Source organism: Lingula anatina, chromosome 10 (assembly GCF_051362555.1).
Source record: "Lingula anatina isolate TDL-2025a chromosome 10, LinAna3.0, whole genome shotgun sequence".
NCBI lineage: Eukaryota > Metazoa > Brachiopoda > Lingulata > Lingulida > Lingulidae > Lingula > Lingula anatina.
Window position 1 is genome coordinate 12,952,271 of NC_141776.1, and position 21,809 is coordinate 12,974,079.

Consider the following 21,809-nt stretch of genomic DNA (forward strand, 5'->3'; position numbering starts at 1 on the left):
ATTCACATGTGAAATATGCCGTTTTCATTTGAAATTGATTGCTAGAGTATGTACACAATACAATTGTCATTATGAAATATTTTCACTCTATGTTTTTCCAAATGAAGTTTCTCATCAAAAGTGCAAATTTATGTCTTGAAAAAAGTAGTTGTGTTTTAAAAAAATATTATACTGCAAATTCTGTCTTTATCTGATTAAAAACATTTTATTTTATTGAAAATGTTTTGTCCCTGATGGTTAAAGGAAAAAAAATGTTTTTGCAATGAAATCCCCCCCCAAAAAATTTTTTTGAAATCTTGTTAAATCAACCTGTGGCACCTTGAATTCTTCAAAAAAATTACAATTTAAACAATAAAATAAAATCTCTCTTTTATGAAATGCATTAATTTTCTTGTGTGCACATGTGACCCAGCAAATTTACCTCCACAAATCTTCCAACATAATTCATTTGGCAGCGCAAACATTGTAAAAGTGAAAACTAATTCCATTCCTAGCACTTCAAATATCATAAATTTTAACATTTTCACACAGGTGTAACCTTAGCATTTTATGCAACTGGCACTAAAACTGTAATAACTCACTGAACTTGAAGGCATTGCAGTTATATAATTTCATTATTAAAACTGATATGATCTAAAACATATAATTCAGAAGTACTGTAAGTTGGATGGAAGTCAGAGAGAGACTATAGTTTTCTTTTTTTTAACATTTGAAAAAAAAATTGAATTGAAATGTTGGAATGAATGAAGTCCTCAACATTTATAAACAACTACCACACTTCTGTCATCATTTCAAACAAATAAAACCAAACAAACTAAGAAAGGCAGGCAGCTGACAACACAGTATCAAAATATTATAGTTAGCTGTCAATTAAAAAGACCTGAAGTTTATGGTTCCTAATCAATGATTATAAATCAAATTGCAGCTAGGTGAGTCATGTTGTACATCAAGTAACATGTATTGTAACAATTCTTCAGTTCAGTTATTTTGCAGCACTGTCTCTGGGAAAAGTATCATGCTAAACTGCTAAACTTTGTTGCACTAAACTGCTAAATGATCATTTGTTGTTGGTAAATTGAGGGCAGGATCATTCAAATGTCTATTGGTCTAAAACAAAACACTGCTTAACTGATCCTATCAGCTATACTAAAACAGTTGCATAGACTTTTAACTGTTCTATAAATATCATGTGTAATGGCTTTGTTTTCCTTTCTTCTAGTATATTTGTCAATCATTATAATACCTACTAGTACCATTTAAGATTGGTGTTTTTACACAAGAGTGACAGTGAGTAATAGTTTTACATTTTATTTCATAGTATGTACTCAAGGAGTTAAAAGAAGTAACAGACTGGTCATAAAAGATCCAAACAAAATTTATAAAGATGTTGATAAAAGACATAAACAAATAATGCAATCTACCACATAAGACACACAGGGCAAACAGATGAAATGTGTTAGTTGAGATCAGAAACACAATTGCCCAACTATTTTCAACTGTTGTGGGGAACTAGAGAGAAGGCAACAGGAAACAGGAAAATCTGAAAAAAGGACAATCTCCTTTTGTCCCCAAATTTTCAAAAAATAAAAAAAAAATGGAACAAAATCCTGTTTCTTATACTGATCACTTCTGTTCATACTTTTTAAAAATAAATTTCAAGGAAAAAAACCTTTCTGTATTCTACATTTTATCAATTGCACAAATGGAATGGCATCTGATTTGTCTGAACTTGAAGTAATTTTAGATCATGTTTGATTTAAATAGTAGTAGTCAGTATACTAGTACAAATTTCCCAAATCAAGGATTAAGATATTTTTTCATTACATTCTGATGTCCTTTATCTGGCAAAAAAAAAGTTTTTCAGCTTACCTCCAACTTTAGTATAAAATGTTAGATCTATCAGTTACAAGGCATAATTGGGAAGAAAAGGAAAGTGTCTTGTTTTAATCTTATACAATACAAGCTTTTCTTAGACACTAAAAAAAAAATGTCAGCATATGTTCTCTATCACATATATCTTAGTATCTTTATGACAAAGTATAACCGCCAATACTTACTAGTACAAACTGTTGGCTATATAACTCCTCTCTCTCTCTCTCTTGCTCTCTCTCTCTCCCTAGGGCTCTCTCTCTGTCTGAATACCAGCCAACTTTTGATTGTTAATTTTATTATTATAAAGTGAATCTTCAACTCTGAGAGCACAGGCTCAACCACCAATTACATAAGTGGAAGTGCATAATAGTGAAACATGCAAAACAATGCAGGCATGCTGTTATGATCCAAGTCCTATAGGCTCAACCTCCTCTGGCTTCTAATTGGATTCATTTCTTATTCAATGGATTCAACATAATGCTTCAAAAGCATTACCTTACCTCATTAGGTTTGACTGCTATTAATTCAATTAGCTCACTTTAGGGTTAACCACGATTTCAAGAAATACAACCCTGTTGAAAATTCTTGTTGGAATTGAGGAGGGGGGGGGGGGGGGTAGTAGGGCTAATTCTGAACAGACGTGCTTTTAAAATTGGAAATGTAATTATCAACAACAGGAGTGAGGCAGAACTAACAAAGGAAAATTTAACTTTATGGCTTGACAACACACCATTTTAGAAGAGGAGGGTGGGAGTGTGTGTGGGTGTGTTTGTGGGTGTGTGTGGGGTGGGGGGGGGGTAGCATGGCCACAGGAGAGGAGAAAAACTGGCATCACTGGCAGCTACACAACAGTTGAACGGCGGTGGTATTTTTATTCAATAGGGATATAGTTCTGGGTCCAAGAATGTTGGAGCTCTTAACGTCATCAGTCCCCAATTATAAAATATATACACATCCATAAAATACATAATGCGTACTTGGGTACTGTAGTACGTTGTAGTGTTACTGTTACTACATACGTGCTAGACATAAACCATGACGATACAAACTAACAGACTGGACATAATTAATAGGATAGCAAGATACACACAGAGGTGTTAAACGGTAAAAAAAATCTGCTAAATCCGTCTAGACAGTAGTCAGACACTGCCAGACAATCGGACAATTCGTTGCTGATCGTTGTCAACATTACGCGGCCTGCGATAATTAAACTTATTTCAGTAATTTATTTAAAGTCTATTCCCCAAATTACACAGATGATAGTCTTACCTAATTCATCCTCGATTTCCGCTTTTAGTGGTGTCAGCACAGGAAACACAGGATCGGAAATAATCTCGATTAAAGAGATCCAATATGTTTCAAATTTAAACTTCGCTCGGTGACCTGAACATGTCGTCTGTGACCTCTGACGTCATAGGGTCATGTCACAACGGCTTGTTTCGTTACCGTTAAAATGATATTTGAGGGTCATTTAGAATTACTACCAATCAAATAAGATGCTACCTGGGCATTTAATAGTGAGAAATACGTTGCTTTGTATTAATTCTCATTCTGTGCAGGGCAATATATTAGACTGAAACGCTCTATTTATTTTGCTCTCGTGCACCTGACGAGAAATCTCGATATTGACCTGTTTTGACCCTGCAAAACAAAAGTGCACCAGTTGGAAAGTGGTTTCACAGGTTCCGCTTGGCAAGTTAATGTGCTATTATTCATTTTTTAGATTAAGTAAGCTTTTCTCCAAGGCACACGCACACACGCACGCACACACACACAGAGAGAGAGAGAGAGAGAGAGAGAGAGAGGGAGAGAGAGAGAGAATGCACTTGCTTTATATTTCTACTGCATTAGTTGCGCAGCGTGGACGGTTGAACCGCTAATACAGTCACACTCGACTATTGAACAGCGGGTTCAGTGCAGAAACATCCTCATTTTTATAAGCATTAAAAACAAACAATCGAAAACACTTTTTTGCCTACATCTGTCGTTGTAACTGGACGCCAACTGTTTATTATGACTAAAATATATTTCGAGAACACAAGTAAGCCTACAATTCCTTATTTACAAGGAGTCGAAAAAATTAAGCTTAATCCAGGGAGAAAAACAGAGATTAGAAAAAAAGGAAGAAGTATTGATTTGATTTCAGGGCAAAAAATATGACAATAGACTGGTGAGCGAACTACATCCCGAAAGTATTCAGTGCGACATTAGCGCCATTGAAATGTCTCTATGCAGCTGTGATGTGGGTGGGGGGGGTCCCCTTAGAAAGCATTCGAACTGTTTTTGTTAAAAAGGTCTCTTGGCGTGTAATTTCAGTGTAAAATTCCTAAACATTCTGAAAAGAAAAAGAGGCGGTTTCTTTGTGAATATCTGAGACTGTGAGCAGCCTTGCCGATCAACGTAGCAGATTGCATTGTACGTTCGATATTCGGAGGGCTGGTCCCTTCTTTCAAAGTTCTCCATTTTTGCTTTATGAAAACTTACATGATTCCGTAGATGGTTAAGTATGACGCCACAGAGGCATTTTGCATGATGTCATAGAGAGTGCAGCGGCTTTCGTATGATAACACAAAAACTTGTCCAATGTAGCCAATTAGGCTAAATATATTTTGCGTTTAATATTTCATATTTCAGTTTTAATCTGTTATCGCAAGAAATTACTAATGGCAGATCGCAAAAGAAAATGCGAAGAGAGCCTCCCTATAGGCCTACTATATGCCAGGACTGCAGATTAATTATATGCACATTTCTCTAACTCATACAGAAAAGTGCTAGGGATTAACCAGTGCCATATCTGCAAATATATAGACCTAGTGAAAATCAAAAATCAATATGTGGTAGCGGTGTAATATAGGGCCTGACAGTTATATATGTTAGAGAGAGAGAGTGTGAGTGAGAGAGAGGGAGACTCAGGGGGGAGGGAGAGAGATCGTGTCAGTCAGAGTGCACTTTTTTACGGGGTAAAACAAATTATAGTGACACGTAGGACATTGATAAAAACGACGTGAAATATGACATTAATCATGTTAAATAATCTCTCTGTCGATCGCGACTCCTACAGCATTTTTGTGACTATAAATGTTTGCTTTCTCTTTATCGCAATAAATCTGGGACACAATAGCGTGACAAAGACCACCAAAGAAAAAATGACCATCGACTCATCATAAAAGGAGTGATTTCATCTGATTTTCTTTCAGTATACTAGCATGTTTCCAATCTGGATCTAATCTTCGCCAATTGCCTTTTACGGCAACAAACATGTACATCATGTTCTACGTGGGTCGCACACGTAGGCTTTTGATTTCGCAATGACATAGGTTTCGGTGCGGGCGCACTGCATGGTCAGGGGGAGAAAGCGGTTCGAGTGCGTTCGTACCCTAGGCTTAACTTCGTTCACATTTTAACTAGTAATTTTAATGCTGTTTTTCTGAGTATTCAACCCCTACCAAAAAGGTGTCACCCCTAATGCAATGTGTAAAATAATACAAAAAATCAAGTCATAAAATAATGCTTTTCATTCAACTTGTAAAAAAAATTACTGATTTCTAACTATTGTTAAAAAATCAAAGTCACTTTTTGGTATTTTGCAAAGTATCCTCTGGATTAGAGTCAAAAACTTCTGCCGAGTGCTAAGATAATTTGCGACCATTTTTGTTTGCAGGGTCATCTGTTCGGCCTAACGTAGACTGTCTTGCCGACCCACTTGAAAGCTTACCGCCTAATCCCCGAGAGGGATCTATTCAGTGTCTACTAGGGATTTATTCGGCGAGCTGTCAAGTGGAGCGGTCAAATTTGATGCGCGGATCAGTTAGTCCACGGATCAACTCTGAATACGCCATAAGAAGCCCCCAAATCGAATTATATCACTTGGGCTCTATTCCCAGAGCTTTAGATCGATCTATCCCCGCGGGGAGTCTCACTAGAATACTGTCAGATAATCCGACTTCAATGTCCGTCCCGCCTACTACAAGCAGTAAGGGGGTAATTAACTTTCGTGTCCGCCCGGCTGACAGCTATATTTAGCGTGAACCCCCAGGGAGTTGGGTCGATCTAAAGTAGATCGATCTAATCTCTGGAAATGGGGTCTTGCTCCGCTAGTCCATCTCCCTCTCAAATGACCAAGACAATGACGCTGTTAATGCCCACGAACCATACAATTAGGGTCAGTCTAGAATGCCCGCCTTACCTGACCCCTACCTGTATGACTAAACTGATGACCACGGACGATATAAAAATAATTGACTTAAAAACTGCCTGTTCATCCCCACGGTTTGGGCACTTATAGCTTTGTTGTAAAAAACATTCACGTCATGAATCTGACTACTCCACGTGCCTTCGATGATGAAGCTAAATTATCTTTAAACTTAATAACCTGGACATGCGGAAGTTTAGATTAAGCGGGCCGTGCATTTGCACGCGGCTTCCAACCGAAAATGTATAAAAGAGACCCCAGAACGGGCAAGTTGTTACGGAAGTAAAAGAACCATGAGAAACGCACAGTTATCGCCGCGGGTTGCCGTCGCAGCACTGACAGCAGCAGTCTGTGCAGTTTGGGTGAGTGGCCTCTCCTGCTTAGTTTAGTGCCAATATTGATACGTACCCTTTCCATTTCTCTATCTAACGCGCCAAATGGTTGTGTAATGTGGTGTTTAGTTATTTTGCCTTATGATTTCTTAACTGTTCGTATTTTGCCGAAGGCGCTAGATATTATGCTTATTCAAACGTACCATTCTGAAACATTTCAGCTATCAGAAGTATCACACGCACAAACGATGGATGAACTTATCAACAGTGCAGCAAATGAAAGTAAATATCAACATAACTTTTCATCATCTTCCTAGTTCTACACCTACACCTAGTATTAAAGTGTTCCAGTTGCAAAGAGTAAATAAACATATCATCAGTAAGTAAAAAAAAAAAGGGGGGGGGGACGAGTAGGGTAAAAAGTATGTCTTGTTTCGGAGTAAAAGTCGGATAGTGGTTCATTTGCTTTTAATTTGCTTTAATTCTGCGTATCTCGTAATGTTCTAGCCAGTATTATTAAAATCAGTAGAGTTTTTATCCTAAATTATTGCCGACTCACATGAAAGCATGCCGAGATTTAAATGATCTGCCCCTACTGGGGCGGCGCAAATGGGAAGCGGGAATCTATTATCAAGTGCGTGTCTCTTTTGATTGTTGGACTTGTCAGCCCGCGGATCAACTGTTTCTGAACAGGTCCTTACTCTTGTTCTCATACCTTTCCAGGCAGAGCTTTAGAACTCTTTCAAGATGACAGTGTCATACTACGCGAACTAGACATTTTAGAGCTGCGGGAGGACTACCTCGCTCTCGCAAGAGCCAGGGAAGAGGAGTTTGGGTGAGTCGATTTGTCGTGTATGAGGACAGTAAGGATCCAATAACACACACACACACACACACACACACACACATTATAGCACAACAAATGATTTAAATGATTCGCTTTCAGTAGCAAAGTTGCAGTTATGAAACGGGTGGTGATATCTCGATGTTTAGTTTGACTGGAATAAATATTATCTGAAGGTTTTTTAAGACACGAACGCATCTTAATAACTTGTGAATTATTTTTTTCTGACAAAATTTTAGTAAAAGTTTTACAACGAAAGACAAATGCTATCACCACTTCCCATTTGTTAAATAAACCGTTTTTCTGTTTGATCTTAAAAGGCCTCCAGACAAGGATGGCAACTACGGGGAGAAACGAAGGCGAAAAAAGAGGAAAGGCATACGGGATAGAAGACGACGATGGACAAATAATATAGTCCCATACACAATCTCGTCGGTGATGAGTAAGTAAAGTTTGTAAAAAAAAGATAACTGATATTGTTTTAAAATCTTAACACACATTAAAGCTTGTACTTAAACGTACTTAAACGCAATCGGCGGAATCACGCACGTGCACGTGTAGTTCAAAAAAGGCATTCGCACGCATGCGCAAAATAAATGCAGTGCATTTCTCTAATATAATACTACTTAACCGATCTACGTTCACAGCTGCCTCAGATCGCAGAGCCATAGAGCAGGCCTTCAACGACTGGAATACATACACATGCATCCAATTCAAGCCAAGAACAAATGAAAGGAATTACATACACTTGCAAAACGGAGCCGGGTAAGAAGAAAATAATTAATGCTTACTAGAAAACCATGTTGGATTTGGAACTGCAATTGAATAAACATTCTCTTATGAAACTGCGTGTTGATTTATTAATAATATGCACTTGTAAAGGGTCCTTATGCTCCAAATGAAAATATGTGATGTATTTTGGCCGTTTTATTTTTAGGTGTTCTTCATATGTTGGTATGTTAGGTCGAGGTCAACAACCAGTTAACTTAGCTCGAGGATGCAGATCGGTAAGTTGAATCGTTCTTTAACCTCGTGTTTATCTAATTGTTTCACTTAATGTCTTTTTCATATCATTTACCATTATTTTCTTTTCATTTGTCCACAATTATATTGTCTAATTTTTACCCCAATATGCCTTGAGAAGAGGTTTTATTATTATTAGTAGTAGTAGTAGTAGTAGTAGTAGTAGTAGTATTTTACTTTGCTGTTGCTCTAAAGCCCTACCCCGGTTGATGGACACTAAATCAATCCATTGTCAACAAGATGTAGCCGTATTATATATATATATATATATATATATATATATATATATATATATATATATATATATATCAAGCAAGTCTTACTCCCTTCTCACTGTTTATAGTTTTGGTTTTCCTATTCTTTCTCTTCATATCTATCAGAAAGGCATCATCATCCATGAATTGGGCCACGCAATCGGCTTCAACCACGAGCAGACGCGATACGACAGGGATACCTATGTCACCATCGTCAGGGCAAACATCCCGGGACATCTTTATTACAATTTTGAGAGATATCCACAGTCTTTAACTAGTACGCACGGCGTGCCATATGACTACGACAGCGTCATGCATTATGGGCAATATGTAAGTTTAAATTTTTTATTATTTCATTCGTCGTCTTCTTGTTGAATTCTCTGAATTTTGCTTTCATTTGATGGGTCTCTAATACATATGAAAATACAAAACCTATGTATTTTCAGGCCTTTTCTACCAATGGGCGTCGGACCATTATAACCAAGGATCCAGCCAAGCAGAATACGATCGGAAACAGATTTGGGCACAGTTTCGGCGATGTCAAATTAGCAAACGCCATGTACAGTTGCGATAGTGAGTGTCGTCGTTTTAGAAACAGGTTTTGCACTACGTTCATGTCATTTGTTAATACTGGTAGTTCAGGCCCGTAGCCAGCAATTTCGAAGAGGGGGTTCTTTTTCTGAAAAAGTGAACCTAACGAAAAATCCCCATGTACTTATGTCAAATTTTACCCAGAGTGGACCTTTTTTTCAGCAAAAAGGGGGGTTCTTTCGAACCCCCCGAACCCCCCTGGTTACGGGCCTGTAGTTCTTTAACATTCTTTATTGTAAATTATGTAATAAGGAAAATTGTCTTATAATTCTTAAACTGATCAAAACCAGCGCACCTCTCTCCATGTAAGAAACACTATTCACTTGAGTCTGATTTTTTTTTATTTCTCAGGCGGCTGCGCCAACAGACCCAGCTGCCCCTCCCCGGGCTTCGTGGACAAAAATTGCCGTTGTATGTGTCCAGGAACTAGAAGTGGCGTTCCAGTGCAACCCTGCGGCACCGGAGGGGGCACTGGAGGCGGTACCGGGGGTGGAACCGGGGGCGGGACTGGAGGCGGTACCGGGGGTGGTACCGGGGGAGGAACTGGGGGCGGTACCGGGGGTGGCAACAGTGAGTTTATTGAACCTGCATTTATATTTTTACTTAACTTAGTACTGAATAACTTCTGATCAATTGTTTTCAAAGGACTACCGAAGACTTATATATCCCTCTTGCAAGAAATATGCTATTTTAAAACAACTGTGGTCTAAACACGATGATGATGATGATGCTCCAATTCCGCCCAAGGGCGAAGGATGATGGTGATGATTATGATAACTTTTTTCTGTTACAGACAACTGTCGAGATTACAACAGCAACTGCGCAGCTTGGGCTGCACGAGGCGAGTGCGGACGTAACCCACGATATATGCAGCTGAATTGTAGACAGTCGTGTCGTCTCTGCAGTGGAGGAGGTAGGAGACATTTTGTTTTCCAGCTGTTATTCTAGAAAGTTTATTCTTCCCTCATTATATTGATATTGAGTTTCCCTTTTGTGTTGTTGAACAGTTTCATTAGTTTGAAATAACCAATATAGTCAAAGCCCTCATTTCCCTGATGAAGTCTGACTATCAGCAGACGAAATATTGGCTGGTAAATATCCCTGAATTTACTATAGATATTGACAAAAGAAACACCATTGCTTATTACCCTTTTCTTAGTTTTGAAATAGTCTGTTTTTTTAAATAGTTTTGTTTTTTAAAATAGTTTTATTATAGGAAAGTTTATACTAATAGGTCCAAGTAAGTGAACGAAAATAATATTGTTGAATTTTAGCTAAGTTTGAAAAAAGGACCGAAAAAGAATTTTAACCTAAAATGTTTTTAAAAGCTACTGAACTTAAGTGGCAAAGTATCTGTCACATGTGTTCAAATTTATGCTTAAAGTTTTTCTTAATTATCTTCCTTCTTTTACTTCCCAGGAAGTAGCAGTTGCGTGGACTATAACACATACTGTGCCTCGTGGGCTTCACGTGGCGAGTGTACCCGTAACCCTCGGTATATGATCCCTTACTGCCCCAAGTCCTGCAATAGATGCACCTCGGGATCTCCATCAGGTACGGTCACAAATTATTGTTGTTCTATAAGTGTATGCCAAATTATCTCACATTTTTTAAAACATTTTTTGAATTCATAACTGTGTTACTTCAAAATAATATTTTGCCTTATTTCAGTTCATTCTCAAAATTAATTTGTCGTAAGTAGCACATTCCAAAATTTAAGGTAGGGAGACCAACTATTGTTTATTTTGTTCATTTTCATTTATTTCAGTTCCATGCGTTGACGAGAACGTCTTCTGTCCTTCCTGGTGGAGAATGGGGGAATGCACCAAGAATCCCAATTACATGCTTGTAAGCTGTCGACGTTCGTGTGGACAGTGCTCCTGATTGAGGAGTTCACCATATCACATATCACTTTTTTTTTCATTTTGCCACAGAAATTAATTTAATTTCTTATAAATTACTTTGGTTTTTAATGATATATAATGTCAGTTAGAATTATAATAACTAATTAAGACAATAAATGGTCATTTAAGACAGATAATTCCGTTGTTATGTATTTATCCTCATTCTGTGCTGGTAGCACCTGACGAGATACCACGGTATATTGACCGATTTTAACCCTGTAAAACAAAAGTGGACTGAGTGGAAGTTGTTTTCGTTTGGCAAGTAAATTTGGTCTTTTTTAAATAAGAGAGAGTTTTCTCCCACACACACAAGCACGCAGAGAGAGAGAAAGAGAGAGAGAATGTGCTTGCTTCAAAATTCCACTGTATTAGCTGGGCAGCCTGGACTGTTGAACCGCTAATACATCGAAACTCAACTGATGAACAGCGGGTTCAGCGCATAAATATCCTCATTTTTTAAAAAGAGAACGAACATTGGAAAACACTTTGTTGTCTCCATCCGTCGTCTGGGAGCCAACTGTTTATTATGAATAAAATATATTTCGTGCACACAACCACAAGAGAGAGAGATCGTGTCCTACTTCTTCACGGGGTAAAACAAATTATTGTGACACGTAGGACATTGATAAAAAAGTCATGACATATGACATTAATCATGTTACATAATATCACTCTCGATCGCGACTCCTACAGTATTCGTGACTATTAATGCCTGCTTTACGCTTTATCGCAATAAATCTGGGACACAATAGCGTGACAAAGACTACCAAAGAAAAAATGGGCCATCGACCGATCATAAAGGGAGTGATTTCATCTGATTTTCTTCCAGTATTCTAGCCCGCCTCCAATCTGGGTCCAATCTTCGCCAATTGCCCTTTACGGCATCAAACATGTAGCCTACGTAATGTTCTACGTGGGTCGCACACGTAGGCTTTTGATTTCGCAATGACACAGATTTCGGCGCGGGCGCACTATATGGTCAGGAGGAGAAAGCGGTTCGAGTGCCTTCGTACCCCAAGAGAACAGAGGAGGGTTTGTTCAGTGTTTTACCCCCTCCCCTCCGTTTTTGGACATCTTGGGTCCGCTAGTGGTATATTGTTGTGTTTTGAATAAAACAGTGGGGACACGAGGCTTCACTCTTAATTCACATTTTACTAGTAATTTTTATGTTGTTTTTTGAGTATTCACTCCTCCACCAAAAAAGTATCCCCCCCCCCCCTAATGCAATGTGTTTGATGATACAGAATATAAAGTCATAAAATAATACTTTTTATTCAACTTCAAGAAGGATTTTTTCCACAAAATGTTACTTATTTCAAACCATAGTAAAAACAAATTAAAACCCTGTTTTGGAATTTTGCACAGTAGGCCTATCGTCTGGATGAGAGGGACGTACTTGACGCATCTGAAGAGTGCAAAGTGATTCGAAACCATTTTTATTTGTAGGGTTATCCGTTCGGCCTAACGTAGACTGTCACTGCCTTGCCCGTGTACCTGTTATTTTACTGCCTAACCTTCTGAACGGTTCTTATGAAACAAACCAACCTTCTGGCGATTTCAGCGGGTCGAACTCCTTCCTATGTCAACTGCATGCTAGAAATGCATTCCTCTCATTTAGAAGCAGCATATTAAAATATAATAAGTGTTGGGATATTTAAATGGTCAAGCTTGGTACATATAGGTCAATGTTCTACATGTACTTCTCACATCCACCATTTACCCGATATTCAGTTTCCCCGTTGTTACGTGATAGTAAATTAAAATTATGGATACCCTCTTAGCAATGCAGTGGAGGCGAGCCTTTTTGGAAGGGGACTACGTTATTGCTACTGCCTAAAAATTTCCACCCACAATTTTGGACATCGAAACCAGGTTATCATGCCATGAAAACAATTAAAAATACTAAAATACAAAAAATGCTACTTATCTAAAGCCGCATTCACAACCAAAGTTACAAACAGATCCGTGGATCAAATATGGCCGACCCACTTGACAGCTTACGGCGGAATCCTTGCGGGCAATCTATTCAGTGTCTATAAGGGAATTATGCAGCAAACTTTCAATCGGGTCGACCATATTTTATCCGTGGATCTGTTGGTCTGAATGCGCCATAAGAAGCTCCTTCAAATAATCGAATTATTTTACTTGCTCGGCTCCGCAGGCTCACCCCGTTCTCAAATGACCAAGACAATGACGCAGTTCATGCCTACCCTCAACCAGGACGACAGATTGATTTTCTACAGATAATTACAGATATGTCTATAGATAAATAGACAGTCATTTTTGCTCTCAGTCATACACGCGAGCACCTATCTATAGCATATCATAACTGCGGTAGACGTTTTTCAAGGAGTCCGAAACATGTAAGTCATGTAAAAGACAACCCGAGTCTAAATCATTGCATTAAAAAGGAAATACCTCCAGGAATGTATTGTTAGAACGTCTTTTTTCTCAGTTTTCTCGTTCTTTTCGGACGAAACGCCTGACGTGATTTTAAAGCCTCAGCATAAAATGTCCACAATAATAACCGCGGCCCTGGTAGAGGGTAGTTAATGCCCACGAACCATACGTGTTGGGTTAAAAACAACGTTCTGTTTTCACTCATCTTTGCATTGCTTCTGTACAAAATGTCCCCTTGCTGCCCGCCCAAGGGAAAAATCTTAACACGTGGGTAGTTAGGCAAGACCTGTGACGTGTAACGCGCTCAAAGCTATTAGGGTCAATTTAGAGATTTGTTAATGCCCGCCTTACCTGACCCCTACCTGTATGACTAAACTGATGACCACGGACGATATGAAAATAATTGACTTGAAAACTGCTTGTTCATCCCCACGGTTACGGCACTAAAAGCTTTGTTTTAAAGAAAACATTTACGTCATGAATCTGACTACTCCACGTGCCTTCGATGATGAAGCTAAATTATCTGCAATCTTGACCTGGACATGCCAAAGTTAAAATAAAGTGCACGCTGCGTCCAACCGAAAATGTATAAAAGAGACCCTAGAACGGGCAAGTTGTTACAGAAGTAAAAGAAGCATGAGAAACGCAGAGTTATCGCCGAGGGTTGCCGTCACAGCACTGATAGCAGCAGTCTGTGCAGTTTGGGTGAGTGGCCTGTCTGCTAAGTTTAGTACCAATATATTGATACGTACCTTATCAAACTTTCTATCTAACGCGTCAAATGGTTGAGTAATGTGGTGTTTAGTTATTTTGCCTTATGATTTCTTAACTGTTCGCATTTTGCCGAAAACGCTAGACTTTATGCCTAATCAAACTTACTATTCTGAACTATTTCAGCTATCAGAAGTGTCACACGCAAAAACTATAGATGAACTTATCAAGAGTGCAGCAAAGAAAAGTAAATTTCAGCATTTCTATTCATCATCGTCATAGTTCGACACCTACACCGAGTATTTAACTTGTTCCAGTTACAAGAGTAAATAAACATTTCGCTGCAAGTTTAAAAAAGGGGGGGGGGGGCGAAAAAGGGCAAAAAGTATATATTAAACGTTTCTGCATGAAAATCGGAAAGTGGTGCATTTGGCTTAACTCTTCACAGTATCTCGTAATATTCTAACCAATATTATTGAAACCAGTAGAATGTTGATACTTAATGGCCTGTTCAGAACCAGTTGGTCCACGGTCTAACTAGTCTGGAGATCAGATAAAGTCGGTCCGCGAACTAACTAGTCTGCGGATCAAATAAAGCCGACCCACTTGAAAGCAAGTCGAGATTTAAATGATCTGCATCGGCTGAGACGGCGCAAATGGGATGCAGGAATCCATTGTCAAGTGCGCGTCTTATTTGACCCGCGGACTAGTCAATTCGAGGAAAAAAACTGGTTCTGAACATGCCCTTACTCTAGTTCTATTTTACCCAGGCAAGGCTTTAGAACTATTTCAAGATGACAATGTAGTTCTACGCGAATTAGACATTTTAGAGCTGAAGAAGGACTATCTCGCACTCACAAGAGCCCAGGAGAAGGAATTTGGGTGAGTTAAATTGTCATATTTGAGGACAGTTGGGATCCAATAACTCATATATATATTACAGCACAACAAGTGATTTAAATAATTCGCTTTCAGTTGGGAAGTTACAGTTATCAAACAGGTGGCGATTACTCGCTGCTTGTTTAATTGACTGGAATAAGTATTATCTGAAGGTTGTAATTACACACACGCATCTTGATAACTTATGAATAGTTTCCGTTTTTTCTGATAAAATTTAAGTTCAATTATAAAACTAGAAAAGCACTCCGAGTGCGCAGATCTCCGCTATTATTATTATTGATTATTGATCCAGATCACCACTAAAAACATATCATTTGTTCCTGGGCCCACTTCTCACAGTTCCTAAAAATTTCAGCAAAATCGGTCCATAACTTTTTGAGTTATGTTGATGACAAACAAATAAAGAAACAGGGGTGAAAACATAACCTCCTTATTGGAGGTGAAAACGTAAGGCAAAGACTACTAGTAGCACCACGACTCATTTGGTAATTAAACCGTTATTTGTTTGTTTGATCTTATAAGTCCTCCAGACAAGAATGAGAGAAACCGGGAGAAACGAAGACGAAAAAAGAGGAAAGGCATACGGGATACAAGACTACGGTGGACAAATAATATAGTCCCGTACACCATCTCGTCGGTGATGAGTAAGTAAATTTTGTATAAAAAAAAGATAACTGATATTGTTTTAAGCTTGGAAATCTGCTATACACACATGGAAGCATGTGCTTAAACGTACTTAAACACAATTGGCGGAATCACGCACGTGCACGTGGAGATCAAAAGTGCAGTCGCACGCATGCGCAAAATAAATGTATGCGGTAAATTTCTCTAATAAAATACTTCTTTACCGATCTCTGTTCACAGCTGCCTCAGATCGCAGAGCCATACAGCAGGCCTTCAACGACTGGAATACATACACATGCATCCAGTTCAAGCCGAGAACAAATGAAAGGAATTACATACACTTGCAAAACGGAGCTGGGTAAGAAGAAAATAATTAATGCTTACTAGAAAACCATGTTGGATTTGGAACTTCAATTGAATAAACATTCTCTTATGCAAGTGTATGTTGATTTATTAATAAAAAAAACACCTGTAAAGGGTCCATTTGCTCCAAATGAAAATATTCAATGTTTTTTTTTTTTTTGTCGTTTTATTTTTAGGTGTTCTTCATATGTTGGGATGTTAGGTCGAGGTCAACAACCAATAAACTTGGCTCGAGGATGCAGATCGGTAAGTCCAAGTCGTTCTTTAACCTCGTATTTATCCAACTGCTTCACTAAATGTCCTTTCATCTCATTAACCATTATTTTCTTTTCGTTTGTACACAATTATATTGTCCAATTGACCCCGATTTGCCTTGAGCAGAAGTTTTTTTTTTATTGGGTTTTACTTTTTTCTTTATTATTTATACTTTGGTGTTGCTCTAAAGCCATACCCCGTTGTTGTAGAACTCTAAATGAATCCAAGATCAACAAGATGGCGCCGTATTATAAACATATACAGTATATACTGGTATAATGAACAAAGTCTCACTTCCTTCTCACTCAATATAGTTTTGGTTTTCCTATTCTTTCTCATCTTATCTATCAGAAAGGAATAATCATCCATGAATTGGGCCACGCAATCGGCTTCAACCACGAGCAGACGAGATACGACCGGAGAAAATATGTCACCATCCTCAGGAAGAACATTCCAGAACATCTTTTTTACAATTTTAGGAGATATCCAAAGTCTTATACTAATACGCACGGCCTACCATATGACTACGACAGCGTCATGCATTATGGGCAATATGTAAGTTTAAGTTTTTTTTAATTATTTCATTTGTCGTCTTTTCGTTTAATTCTCTGAATTTTGCTTTCATTTGTTGGATCTCTAATACAAATGGAAATACAAAACCAATATATTTTCAGGCCTTTTCTACCAATGGGCGTCGGACCATTATAACCAAGGATAAAACCAAGCAGAATACGATCGGAAACAGATTTGGGCTTAGTTTCGGCGATGTCAAATTAGCAAACGCCATGTACAGATGCGATAGTGAGTATCGTCGTTTTAAAAACAAGTTTTGCAATACGTTCAGGTCATTTGTAAAAACTGCCAATTTTAACACTGTTTATTGTACATTGCATTAATTATGTAATAATGTGATGTAATAATTTAATGTGAATTGTTGGATAATTCTTAAACGGGTTAAAACCAGCACACCTCTCTCCATGCATGAGACTTTTTTACTCAAGTCTGATTTTTTAAATCTCAGGCGGCTGCACCAACAAACCCAGGTGCCCCTCCCCGGGCTTCGTGGACAAAAATTGCCGTTGTATCTGTCCAGGAACTAGAAGTGGCGTTCCAGTGCAACCCTGCGGTTAAAGTCCCCGAACTTAAGTGGTAAAGTATCTGTCACATGTGTTCAACTTTAAGCATATCGGCATTAAAGTTTTTCTTGACTAATATTCCTCTCCGCCGCCATGTTACCGTTACCGCTTCTCCTCCTAGACTACAACCTACAATGGCCTGCGTACCCATCTCTTGGATTTAGGTCACCTATAATCTCAACTCGTTCCGCGAAAAATTTGAGCTTCGTCGATTCAGGGGTCTAGGTGTGGCGCTCATTGCAATGCACCCTTGTACAAAATTGACAAATTTAAATGTTCATTATCTACCATACCGACGGAATTATGGGAAAAATTTCTATAGACGGCTGACCAAAAGTCATATGTGGAGATTTCAAATATGACCTTGGATTTGACCTTTGACCTTTATTTCAAGGTGAAACGGGCCAAAATTTCAAAAAAGGGAATTTTTACGAAAAAAATTATTTGCGCTGATATTTAGAAACTACAAATACCTACCTATAATATTATTGGCAGGGGTTACCCTTCAGGTCATCTTTCATCTCCGTGAGTTTGGGGTCAATCGGTGTATTTTCACGGGAGCAGCGGCCATTAGATGCCGAAACATAAAACTCTCTCTAATTCTGGAATCGTTAATGCTAGAGACCTCTTATTTTTTGCATTTGATAGAGCATGTCAAGCCCAACAGTAAAGGTAGTCTCCGTTTTTTTTCCATATGGTTTACGAGTTATGCTGTATCAAAAAGTACATTGTGGCGGTGAAAGTAAAATGTGCCATATGGTAATATGCATAAAATTTTGAACGTCTGGAAAAGATGACATAAGGCTTGGCGAGGCAGACAACTTTTAGTCAAAAATGACATTATTTCTTCTGTAGGAAATTTATGGCACATTACTGTTACAAAATACTAAATTATGGACCTATTTTGATGAAATTTTCATGAACTGTCAAAAGTGGGCCAAGGAACAGATGATTAGTTTTTGGTGGTGATCCGGATCAATAATCAATCAATAATCAATAATTATGAAAAATTGCTGCCTTGGCGGAGGTCTGAGCTCTCGGAGTGCTTTTCTAGTTACTATTGAAGTTGAATAAGATATATACTGGCAATCTAACTGCGACCTTAAAATTGACCTTTGACCTACTTTTCACCATGAACTGAACTTTGCAACCTTTCTATCTGTCATATCTCCAAAACTAGCAGAGATATGCCCATGGTTACTATTGAACTTGAATAGGAAGTCATATAATGGCAATCTAACTGTGATCTTAAAATTGACCTTTGACCTTCTCTACTCCATGAATCGCACTTCACCAATTTGGATTTAAACTTTTACTCTTCCCCATGATTTTGTTTTGAATTGTAATTTTCAATAAAAATATCTAGAACTCTAGTTTCTAATTATTGTATCAAAATTGACAAAATGACATATTTTCTTCATCTGTTTTTTGTCTGTACATTTGACAGTTTTGCTGCCTTGTTTTTGGTTTTCCATACTAATTCGCTTACTCCAGCTGGTGGTACAATATCCGGAGGCGGTATCGCTTCTCTGATCCTCTAGTTGTATTCATTTTCATTTATTTCAGTTTCATGCGTTGACGAGAACGTCTTCTGCCCTTATTGGTGGAGAATGGGGGAATGCACCAAGAATCCCAATAACATGCTTGTAAGCTGTCGACGTTCGTGTGAACAGTGCTCGTAATTGACGAGTTTATCATATCATTATTTTTTTTCATTTCGCTACAGAAATTAATTTGATTTCTTATTAATTAGCTTGGTTTGTGACTAATTTTCCCCTCAAAATATCTCAGGTGCGAAAGGCAGATATGTATTTCATTTTTTTCATTTGGATAATTTTATTCTGTACCAGGTACCTGTACGTTGCTGAAGACATTTCTTAAAAGCCAATGTACAATGCTACCGTAACATTTGAATAAAAGGTGTGCCAATACGTCACTCAAAATATATTGTTCATTTTAAAATAGATGCATATTTTTCATTAAACTTTTCATTAGCCTTTGTTACTAGAAAGAAATATTTGCACTTACAGTAAGGTGATATACAGTTAGGCAACATGATGGGCTGAAATCCAACACCTGCAGTGCAAACCAGATTCTGTAATCACGTCTATTATATAACGATGTTTTTCAATAAATGGGACAGAGAATTTCCAGTTAGCGACAAATGCAATCTGAGCAATAAAATGTAATTTTCAATCTATAACTGATAGTATTTATTTTATTAAAAGAGGAGTTTCACTTAAATATAGACGTTTTTAAATTAAAAATAATTCATTAATTAATAATTTAACATTAATTTCTCTCGAGCGGAACCATGGAACCCGTTGAACAAGAAACTTCCACACTGATTATAATGTTCAATGATCGGAATTACAAGGGGCAGATGCGTCATTTTTAATGGCATTGTCACTTTGTTGATGATTGACATTGTCTAGACAGACTAAGATTTCTACGAATATTCCTATTGTTTACTTTGATACTCGGTAAAACCGACAGATTTCTCTTCATCTAAGACCAATACAATCTAAATAAATACATGCTCACAAATAAATGGATAAATAAATTAAAGCCAATATAAAAGGTAACTGAAACTTCTGAATAAGAGCTTTGTCAAAACGTGACTCGAAATAAAGGGTTCATTATTTTTTTTTAGTAGTTTTAGATATTGTAGATCACAAGAGAAAAATGTGTACATTTATTAAAAAGAAAATATAAGTAAATAGATAAATAAACAAGCATATAAATAAATGTAAAGGTAATTTCAAATTCAATATAGGATTTTCCTCTTGTAAGTTATGACTCGATTTTCTTTTTTATTCGATTTGAAAGATATGAAAATTATTTAACAGACAAACCTACATTTCTTTTTTCACTCGCAATTTGTCCTCGAAGGTCAATGTAGACCCCATTAAATTGTCACGGGGTTTTATTTGTGGGTTTCTTCCCTTTTGTTTGTTGCGTTTATTGTCCTTAGGAATCCGTAACACGGGGGTAATGAGGTAGGAATAGAACAACAAAGTCCTGATATTTTTCTTTAATACAGGCAAGTGTGTTTTATTACCTCCGCCATGGAGGTTATGTTTAGATTATGGATGAGAGGTACACCTGAGTACGCCTTCTTTTCCTGTGCTCGGATAATACAGGTATTCTTATGAGACAATAGTGTTCTAGAGGAACAATCTAATGAATAAGTTTATAAGCGTATGAGTGTCCAGGCCAAAGTGCGGGCCTCGCTTTTATCTTCCTAGAATGCAGATCGAGTTTCCATTGTACACGTCACAATTTTTACGTATACTATGGTCACAGTTTTCCTTTTAAGGGTGGTACACTGTATATTCCGAGCAGATTATTTCTATTTATTCTCCGATCTCCCTTATGTTTTGATACATTCTTTTAGCATACTTTCCTCTTTCTATATTCTTAATTCAGCACTAATTAAGCAACAATCGTTACATGCTACTTGAATGGAATTTCTTTGGTATTCTTCAATGGCCACTAATTACATTCCATAGATCTATACACCAGTCTGTATCTACATGTAGTTTGAACTATTTTTATATCACCTTAATCAATATGATTGAAGATATCACACTCATGCTTGGAGTATATATTACTTTTCTTAAAACTAATTCTTTTAGTCATTATGCATAAATAAAACCATTATGACAAAATCAATAAATACATTAAGAACAAATGCTAGATCAATTTTCTGCCCTTGTATACCTTCATTTTGTGAACACAGATCAACGGTTTATAATTTGTTCGATCCAAGTTCCTTGGCGCTGAATCCCTGTAGCTACAGTAATCCTCCACTGAAGTTTCAATGGCAGTGTTCAACATCTCATGGGGAATTTTCCTGTTCTATTGGTAATTTTGAGAGTATCACTTTCGTGTGGGATTGTTGGCAAAGACATTGTTAGCAAAGACATATTGTCATGTAGTTGTCCTCACAGATATTTTATTTTATTTTGGAATAAAATCCAAAGGGGAAAGGTCTGGAGAATTAGCAGGTCAAGGGTGGCACGTACGAAGGGAGACGAGCCTGTCTCCAGGGAAGTAACGATAGGTGGGCTATAGGAGTGACGCACATGCGCAATGCGGTGTTGCTCCTACTGATAAATCACAGTATCCATGCCAACTTACTAATTTTCTTAGTAATAATGATAATGAAATAGCGATAATGAGATGGATACATCTTTTTGGACCACCCTATGTAGGCCTAACGACCCTGTTTAAAAGCGTGCGGAGCACGTCCCCAAGTCAATTCAGTACGGTTGAGATCATAACCTAGATTTAGCAGTGACGCGGGGAATTCCCCTTTTTTGTGGATTCGAGCACTTTCTGGTACAGTGACAATGTAATTGCACAAACAGTGACTTTTAGGTATCTTTTCAACGTGCAAAATTTC

General features: G+C 37.7%; 3 protein-coding genes across 4 annotated transcripts in view; 2 read left to right on the forward strand and 1 right to left on the reverse strand.

The window, feature by feature from the left end:
- The window catches only part of LOC106178424 (uncharacterized), an 85,283-nt gene extending 81,983 nt beyond the window's left edge, over positions 1–3,300 (reverse strand). For both annotated transcript variants that reach the window (XM_086997574.1, XM_086997573.1), the window contains exon 1: positions 3,142–3,300. The gene's annotated coding sequence lies outside the window, so the exon portion shown is untranslated. The remainder of the gene's footprint in view (positions 1–3,141) is intronic.
- A 2,934-nt stretch (positions 3,301–6,234) lies between these two features.
- Positions 6,235–11,149, forward strand: LOC106178950 (zinc metalloproteinase nas-14-like). The gene is made up of 12 exons (XM_086997771.1): positions 6,235–6,426; positions 6,618–6,678; positions 7,120–7,231; positions 7,561–7,682; positions 7,888–8,005; positions 8,178–8,247; positions 8,644–8,847; positions 8,964–9,090; positions 9,460–9,678; positions 9,902–10,021; positions 10,528–10,662; positions 10,877–11,149. The coding sequence occupies exons 1-12, from the start codon at positions 6,358–6,360 to the stop codon at positions 10,990–10,992; spliced, it is 1,473 nt and encodes a 490-aa protein (XP_086853897.1). The 5' UTR covers positions 6,235–6,357; the 3' UTR covers positions 10,993–11,149.
- Positions 11,150–13,799: 2,650 nt separating this feature from the next.
- LOC106178948 (blastula protease 10-like) lies at positions 13,800–19,609 on the forward strand. Its single transcript, XM_013562355.3, has 10 exons — positions 13,800–14,117; positions 14,310–14,370; positions 14,894–15,005; positions 15,546–15,667; positions 15,888–16,005; positions 16,187–16,256; positions 16,617–16,820; positions 16,940–17,066; positions 17,287–17,414; positions 18,968–19,609. Exons 1-9 carry the CDS (start codon positions 14,049–14,051, stop codon positions 17,394–17,396), a joined length of 993 nt encoding a protein of 330 aa, XP_013417809.3. The 5' UTR covers positions 13,800–14,048; the 3' UTR covers positions 17,397–17,414; positions 18,968–19,609.
- Positions 19,610–21,809: the final 2,200 nt, after the last annotated feature.

Bases quoted from the DNA above. Each gene is read 5' to 3' on its own strand.
- LOC106178950 (XM_086997771.1), top strand. From the start codon at position 6,358: ATGAGAAACGCACAGTTATCGCCGCGGGTTGCCGTCGCAGCACTGACA. The intron at 7,232-7,560 runs GTGAGTCGATTT...TGATCTTAAAAG, and splicing joins GCCAGGGAAGAGGAGTTTGG to GCCTCCAGACAAGGATGGCA. The intron at 8,848-8,963 runs GTAAGTTTAAAT...ATGTATTTTCAG, and splicing joins TCATGCATTATGGGCAATAT to GCCTTTTCTACCAATGGGCG.
- LOC106178948 (XM_013562355.3), top strand. From the start codon at position 14,049: ATGAGAAACGCAGAGTTATCGCCGAGGGTTGCCGTCACAGCACTGATA. The intron at 15,006-15,545 runs GTGAGTTAAATT...TGATCTTATAAG, and splicing joins GCCCAGGAGAAGGAATTTGG to TCCTCCAGACAAGAATGAGA. The intron at 16,257-16,616 runs GTAAGTCCAAGT...CTTATCTATCAG, and splicing joins TGGCTCGAGGATGCAGATCG to AAAGGAATAATCATCCATGA.